General features: G+C 43.0%; 1 protein-coding gene across 1 annotated transcript; it reads left to right on the forward strand.

Moving 5' to 3' along the window:
• Positions 1-450: 450 nt before the first annotated feature.
• LOC140898148 (olfactory receptor 6F1-like) lies at positions 451-1,386 on the forward strand. The gene has a single exon (XM_073311588.1). The coding sequence runs from the start codon at positions 451-453 to the stop codon at positions 1,384-1,386; it is 936 nt and encodes a 311-aa protein (XP_073167689.1).
• Positions 1,387-8,449: the final 7,063 nt, after the last annotated feature.

An 8,449-nucleotide genomic window follows, 5' to 3' on the forward strand; every position in this document is an offset into this window, starting at 1 on the left:
GAATAAGGAGTGGAGCTCTCATCTCTGTTGCAGAGCCCGAAAGGTGCACAAGCACAGAATGGTGTTGAGTAGCACCTGCTTCCCTTCCCTTCCCTTAGCTTTAATCAGGGTTCTAGGTATTATTGCTGGGATTTTAGAAGGAGCCCTAAGGTGCCCAAATCCCTTAGAATTTCAGCATGGAATCCTGTTCCTCGTATTTCACCAGTGAAGCAAGTTCAAGCAAGAGCCAGGTCTACCAGATGCAGAGTTAAATCCCACAATTCCAGAGCCCAGATGGGTATCTTGAAAGTGTTTTAGGAGATGTGGGCAGTTTCAGGGCTGTGGATCTGCAGATTTTTTACAGGTACCCTGATAGGGTAAGGTATTTCACGCTTCACTTTTGTACATCCCAAAGTGTGTTCAACATCTTTAAATACTGTATAATCCCTCATGTTTTGACAGATGGACCTCATGACTGGAGTGGAAATAGAAAACCAAACCAGCGTGCAGAAGTTCATACTCCTGGGCTTTCCTGGCACTTGGTATTTTCGGATTTCCCTTGCAGTAGTGTTTTCAATTATGTATTTCCTTACAATTATAGGGAATATGTCTGTTATAATCTTAGTGTGGACCCACCCATGGCTCCACACCCCCATGTACTTCTTCCTCTGCAATCTCTCCTTCCTGGAGATCTGGTACACCACAGCCTGTGCCCCCAAGGCCATTGGTGTCATATTCGGGAAAAGCCAAACCATTTCCTTCACTGGCTGCATCCTGCAGCTGTATTTCATATTATCACTGGGCTCTACAGAATGTCTCATATTGGCTGTCATGGCGTATGACCGCTATTTGGCCATATGTCACCCATTGCGCTACAGCTCCCTCATGAACAGCACCTTCTCTGCTCAGCTGGCCCTCATCTGTTGGCTGGGTGGGTTCCTGGCTATCTCTGTGTTGGCATCTCTAATATCCAGGTTGTCCTTCTGTGGCCCTAACATTATCAATCACTTCTTTTGTGACATAGATTCCTGGATAGTGCTTTCCTGCACTGACACGAGCCTCATTGAGCTGGCAACTTTTATCATCTCTATTAATGTCCTCCTGGGCTCATGTGCAATAACCCTAGTCTCGTACATTTACATTATCTCCACCATCTGTAGAATCCCCTCAGCCCAAGGCCGGCAAAAGGCTTTTTCTACTTGCTCTGCCCATCTCACTGTCGTAACTATCTGGTACAGCTCCTCCATTTTTCTGTATGTCAAGCCTTCTGCACAGAACTCATTGGATTTAAACAAAATAGTCAACATCTTTAACACAATTGTCACTCCTCTATTAAACCCTTTCATTTACACTCTAAGAAACAAAGAGGTGAAGCGAGTCTTGGAAAAGGCAATCAGTGGAATGTAAAGTGGTTTTCAAATGGTCTGCATTCTGTAGAAATGTTGTCAAAGGGACCAAAATTAAAATTCCCTGAAGGTCATTTTTAGTGTGTGTGAACATTTCTTTGTTTTACAGGTTTCCTCATTGACTGTAACAACCTGATGTTGACTTACAGATGAATTCAAGTGGGAGAAATGCAAATTTGGTATGCTGAAAATTCCAAGTTGCTAAATTTGTGTGGCATTCGCCAGGATCTGTAGAGATGCACCCATTGATAATTACATAGGGGCCTATGCCGAAGGGAGTTAGGTAAGAAGCTCCCACTGAATGTCAGATGTAGATTCAAGCTGACATTTTCAAAGGAATGTGTGGAAATTAATTGCCCAGATCCCACTGAATTTCAATACAAGTTAGTTGACCAGCTTCCTTGCACTCCTCTGAAATTCCCACTTTCACACTTTATCTCCTCTACTTACGTTTCTGATATATTTTCCAGTAGGGGGGACTTGTGTGATGCCATGGAACGGACTATGAGAAAAATGGCAATTTCCTGCAATATCCTTGGGAGACCTTATTGAATTACTGTCCCATATTGATGTGTCCATAGAAGAGATTTTAGAACAACTTGATAAATTAAACAGTAATAAATCATCAGGACCAGATGATATTCACCCAAGAGTTCTGAAGGAACACAAATATGAAATTGCAGGACTACAAACTGTAGTCTGTAACCTATCACTTAAATCAGCATCTGTACCAGATGATTGGATGGTAACAAATGTAACTCTAATTTTTAAAAAGGGCCCCAGAGGTGATCCTGGGAATTATAGGCCAGTGATCCTGACGTCAGTACTGGGCAAACTGGTAGAAACTATATTAAAGAATAGAATTATCAGACACCTTGATGGACAGAATTTGTTGGGGAGGAGTCAAAACACCTTTTGTAAAGGAAGCCATGCCTCACCAATCTATTAGAATTCTTTTTTTGGGGGCGGGGGGGTCAACAAACATGTGGGTAAGGATGATGCAGTCTATATAATGTACTAGTATTTTCAGAAAGCATTTGACATGGTCCCTCCCCAAAGGCTCTGAAGGAAATTACTCAGGGGGATAACAGGGAAAGTCCTCTCATGTATCAGTAAGTGGTTAAAACATAGGAAACAAAGGGTAAGAATAAATGGTCGGTTTTAAAAATGGAGAGAGGTAAAGAGTGGGGCCTCCCAAGGATCTGCACTGGGACCTGTGCTGTTCGACATATTCACTGATGATCTGGAAAAGGGAATGAACAGTGAAGTGGCAAAGTTTGCAGATGATACAAAATTATTCAAGATAGTTAAGTCCAAAGCTGACTGCAGAAAACTGGTTGACTAGGCAACAAAATGGCAAATGAGTGAAAGTTGATGAGTGAAAGTAATGCGCGTTGGAAGAAATAATCCAAACTATACATATAAAATGATAATGGTGGGTTCTAAATTATCGGTTACCACTCAAGAAAGAGATCTTGGAGTCATTGTGGATAGTTCTCGGAAAACTTCATCTCAATACACAACAGAAGTCTAAAAGGCTAGCAGAATCATAGAATCAGAACTGGAAGGGACCTCGAGAGGTCATCTCGTCCAGTCCCCTGCACTCAAGGCAGGACTAAGTATTATGTACACCATCCCTGACAGGTGTTTATCCAACCTGCTCTTAAAAATCTTCAGTGATGGAGTTTCCACAACCTCCCTAGGCAATTTATTCCAGTGCTTAACCACTCTGACGGTTTGGAAGTTTTTCCTAATGTCCAACCTAAACCGCCTTGCTGCAGTTTAAGCCCATTGCTTCTTTCGTATCCTCAGAGGTTAAGAAGAACAGTTTTTCTCCTCCTCCTTGTAACAACCTTTTATGTACTTGAAACCTGTTATCATGTCCCCTCTCAGTCTTCTCTTCTCCAGACTAAACAAACCCAATTTTTTCAATCTTTCCTCATAGGTCATACTTTCTAGACCTTTAATCATTTTTGTGGCTCTTTTCTGGACTTTCTCCAATTTATCCACATCTTTCCTGAAATGTGGCACCCAGAACTGGACACAATACTGCAGCTAAGGCCTAATCAGCGTGGAATAGAGCAGAAGAATTACTTCTCATGTCTTGCTTACAACACTCCTGCTAATACATCCCAGAATGATGTTACACTGTTGACTCATATTTAGCTTGTGATCCACTATGACCCCCAAATCCCTTTCCACAGTACTCCTTCCTAGGCAGTCATTTCCCATTTTAAATGTGTGCAACTGATTGTTCCTTCCTAAGTAGAGTACTTTGCATTTGTCCTTATTGAAGTTCATCCTCTTTACTTCAGACAATTTCTCCAGTTTGTCCAGATCATTTTGAATTCTAATCCTATCCTCCAAAGTACTCGCAACCCCTCCCAGCTTGGTATCAGCCACAAACTTTATAAGTGTACTCTCTATGCCATTATCTAAATCATTGGTGAAGATTTTGAACAAAACCAGACCCTGAACCGATCCCTGTGGGACCCCACTCGTTATGCCCTTCCAGCATGACTGTGAACCTCTGATAAATACTTTCTGGGAATGGTTTTCCAACCTGTTTTGCCCCTACCTTATAGTAGTTCCACCTAGGTTGTATTTCCCTAGTTTGTTTATGAGAAGGTCACGTCAGACAGTATCAAAAGCCTTACTAAAGTCAAGATATACCACATCTACCACTTCCCCTCATCCATAAGGCTTGTTACCCTGTCAAAGAAAGCTATCAGGTTGGTTTGACACAATTTATTCTTGACAAATCCATGCTGACTGTTACTTATCACCTCATAATCTTCTAGGTGTTTGCAAACTGATTGCTTAATTATTTGTTCCATTGTCTTTCTAGGTACAGAAGTTAAGCTGACTGGTCTGTAATTCCCCAGCTTGTCCTTATTTCCCTTTCTATAGATGGGCACTATATTTGCCCTTTTCCAGTCTCCTGGAATTCTCCCATCTTCCATGTCTTTTCAAAGATAATCGCTAGTGGCTCAGATATCTCCTCAGTCAGCTCCTTGAGTATTCTATGATGTGTTTCATCAAGTCATGGTGATTTGAAGACATCTAACTTGTCTAAGGAATTTTTGACTTGTTCTTTCTCTATTTTAGCGTCTGATCCTACCTCATTTTCACTGGCATTCACTATGTTAGACGTCCAATCACCACCAACCTTCTTGGTGGAAACCGACACAAAGAAGTCATTAAGCACCTCTGCCATTTCCACATTTTCTGCTATTGCCTTTCCCTCCTCATTGAGTAACAGGCCTACTCTGTCCTTGGTCTTCCTCTTGCTTCTAATGTATTTGTAAAATGTTTTCTTTTTACCCTTTATGTCCCTAGCTAGGTTGATCTTGTTTTGTACCTTAGCCTTTCTAATTTTGTCCCTACATACTTGTGTTATTTGTTTATATTCATCCTTTGTAATCTGACATAGTTTCCACTTTTTGTAGGACTCTTTTTTGGGTTTTAGATCATTGAAGATCTCCTGGTTAATCCATGGTGGTCTCTTGACATACTTCCTGTGACACTGAACTCCATATGATTTTATGAAAATATGCTAATAAGTGTGAATACAATGGAACTGGAATATGCTTCATGCAAAAGGTCTCTTGTAAGGTATCATTACAAAGCTAATAATCTACGGAGTGTGGTCATCCTATTTGTATAAATGTATCGCTCTTGTATCTGAAACTAGAAATATGACTCTGAAGTCATAGATTAACAGATATTAAGGTCAGAAGGAACCATTATGATCATCTAGTCTGACCTCCTGCACAACGCAGGCCACAGAATCTCACCCACCCACTCCTGCGGAAAACCTCTCACCTATGTCTGAGCTATTGAAGACCTCAAATCGTAGTTTAAAGACTTCAAGGAGCAGAGAATCCTCCAGCAAGTGACCCGTGTCCCATGCTACAGAGGAAGGCGAAAAACCTCCAGGGCCTCTTCCAATCTGCCCTGGAGGAAAATTCCTTCCCGGCCCCAAATATGGCAATCAGCTAAACCCTGAGCATATGGGCAAGATTCACCAGCCAGAAACCCAGGAAAGAATTTTCTGTAGTAACTCAGATCCCACCCCATCTAACATCCCATCACAGGCCATTGGGCCTATTTACCATGAATATTTAAAGTCCTATTGTAATTATGCAAAGTGTGGGCCATTAATGGTGGTTTGGAATCTTGGTGGCTCCCATGAGCTAGGACAATTGACTATAGATGGCTCTGTTTCCTTGCAAGTCTTCCTGTGTGTCAGGCTGGAAAGAATGAAGGCTTGGGGTCACACAGGACTTGTGACCATGTCACCTGGTACTGGAATTCATCTTAAACCTGGGGCTCTTCCATTTAGAAGGAGGGGTAGGGACTCAAAGAGACAAAAAATTCCCACCTTGTGCCAAAGCTGTATAAGGGGGTAGAACAGAACAAAGGGGGCTGCAGTCATGAGAAATCCCCTACTTACCACCTGAGCAGGAACAAGGTCTGTACCAGGGGAAAGGATTGGGCTCAGACTAGGAAGGCGTCCAGTCTGTGAAAGAAGCTTATTGAAACATCTCTGAGGGTGAGATTTTATCTGTATTCAGCTTCTTACTGTATTATTAGACTGGCGTGTTTTATTTTATTTTGCTTGGTAATTTACTTTGTTCTGTCTGTTAGTACTTGGAACCACTTAAATCCTCCTTTTTATATTTAATAAAATCACTTTTTACTTATTATTTAACCCAGAGCAATTATTAATTCCTGGGGGAGCAAACAGCTGTGCATGTCTCTCTATCAGTGTTACAGAGGGAGATCAATTTATGAGTTTACCCCGTATAAGCTTTATACAGAATAAAATGGATTTATTTGGGGTTTGGATCCCATTGGGAGCTGGGTATCTGAGTGCTGGAGACAGGAGCACTTCTTAAACTGTTTTCAGTTAAGCCTGCAGCTTGTGGGAGACGCGGTTCAGACTTGGATCTGTTTGCAGCAGGCTAGCATGTCTGGCTCAAACAAGGCAAGGTACTGAAGTCCCAAGCTGGCAGGGAAAACTGGCTCAGAGGTAGTCTCAGCACCTCAGGTGACAGTCCCAAGGGGGTCTCTGTGACTCAACCTATCACACTTCCTATCTTTCCTACGCAGTGGGATAGTTTGCTCTTGTGCCCTTAATAATGTTAGAGTGCTAGGAACTATTAGGAAAGGGTTAGAAAATAAAACAAAAATATCATAATGTCACGATAAACCCTTGGTGTGCCCACATCTTAAATACAGTGTCCACTTCTGGTGTCCCCATCTCAAAAAAGGATATAGTGGAACTGGAAACTGTCCAGAGAAAGGCAACAAAGATGATCATAGAATCATAGAATCATAGAATATCAGGGTTGGAAGGGACCTCAGGAGGTCATCTAGTCCAACCCCCTGCTCAAAGCAGGACTGATCCCCAATTAAATCATCCCAGCCAGGGCTTTGTCAAGCCTGACCTTAAAAACTTCTAAGGAAGGGGATTCCACCACCTCCCGAGGTAACGCATTCCAGTGTTTCACCACCCTCCTAGTGAAAAAGCTTTTCCTAATATCCAACCTAAATCTCCCCCACTGCAACTTGAGACCATTACTCCTTGTTCTGTCATCTGCTACCACTGAGAACAGTCTAGAGCCATCCTCTTTGGAACCCCCTTTCAGGTAGTTGAAAGCAGCTATCAAATCCCCCCTCATTCTTCTCTTCCGTAGACTAAACATCCCGCATTCCCTAGCCTCTCCTCATAAGTCATGTGTTCCAGTCCCCTAATCATTTTTGTTGCCCTCCGCTGGACTCTTTCCAATTTTTCCACATCCTTCTGGTAGTGTGGGGCCCAAAACTGGACACAGTACTCCAGATGAGGCCTCACCAGTGTTGAATAGAGGGGAACGATCACGTCCTTCGATCTGCTGGCAATGCCCCTACTTATACATCCCAAAATGCCATTAGTCTTGGCAACAAGGGCACACTGTTGACTCCTATCCAGCTTCTCGTCCACTGTAACCCCTAGGTCCTTTTCTGCAGAACTGCTGCCTAGCCATTCGGTCCCTAGTCTGTAGCGGTGCCTGGGATTCTTCCGTCCTAAGTGCAGGACTCTGCACTTGTCCTTGTTGAACCTCATCAGATTTCTTTTGGCCCAATCCTCCAATTTAGGATTTAGGTCCCTCTGTATCCTATCCCTACCCTCCATCTTATCTACCTCTCCTCCCAGTTTACTGTCATCTGCAACCTTGCTGAGGCTGCAATCCACACCATCCTCCAAATCATTTATGAAGATATTGAACAAAACCGGCCCCAGGACCAACCCTTGGGGCACCCCACTAGATACCAGCTGCCAACTAGACATGGAGACATTGATCACTACCCGTTGAGCCTGACAATCTCCATGAGTTTTCAAAGATAATGGCCAATGGCTCTGCAATCACATCCGCTAACTCCTTTAGCACTCTCGGATGCAACACATCCGGCCCCATGGACTTGTGCACGTCCAGCTTTTCTAAATAGTCCCAAACCACTTCTTTCTTCACAGAGGGCTGGTCACCTCCTCCCCATGCTGTGCTGCCCAGTGCAGCAGTCTGGGACCTGACCTTATTCATGAAGACAGAGGCAAAAAAAGCATTGAGTACTTTAGCTTTTTCCACATCCTCTGTCACTAGGTTGTCTCCCTCATTCAGTAAGGGGCCCACACTTTCCTTGACTTTCTTCTTGTTGCTAACATACCTGAAGAAACCCTTCTTGTTACTCTTAACATCTCTTGCTAGCTGCAACTCCAGGTGTGATTTGGCCTTCCTGATTTCACTCCTGCATGCCTGAGCAATATTTTTAAACTAATCCCTGGTCATTTGTCCAATCTTCCACTTCTTGTAAGCTTCTTTTTTGTATTTTAGATCAGCAAGGATGTCACTGTTAAGCCAAGCTGGTCGCCTGCCATATTTACTATTCTTTCTACACATCGGGATGGTTTGTCCCTGTAACCTCAATAAGGATTCTTTAAAATACAGCCAGCTCTCCTGGACTCCTTTCCCCCTCATGTTATTCTCCCAGGGGATCTTGCCCATCAGTTCCCGGAGGGA

This window comes from Lepidochelys kempii, chromosome 14 (assembly GCF_965140265.1).
Source record: "Lepidochelys kempii isolate rLepKem1 chromosome 14, rLepKem1.hap2, whole genome shotgun sequence".
Classification (NCBI taxonomy): Eukaryota; Metazoa; Chordata; order Testudines; family Cheloniidae; genus Lepidochelys; species Lepidochelys kempii.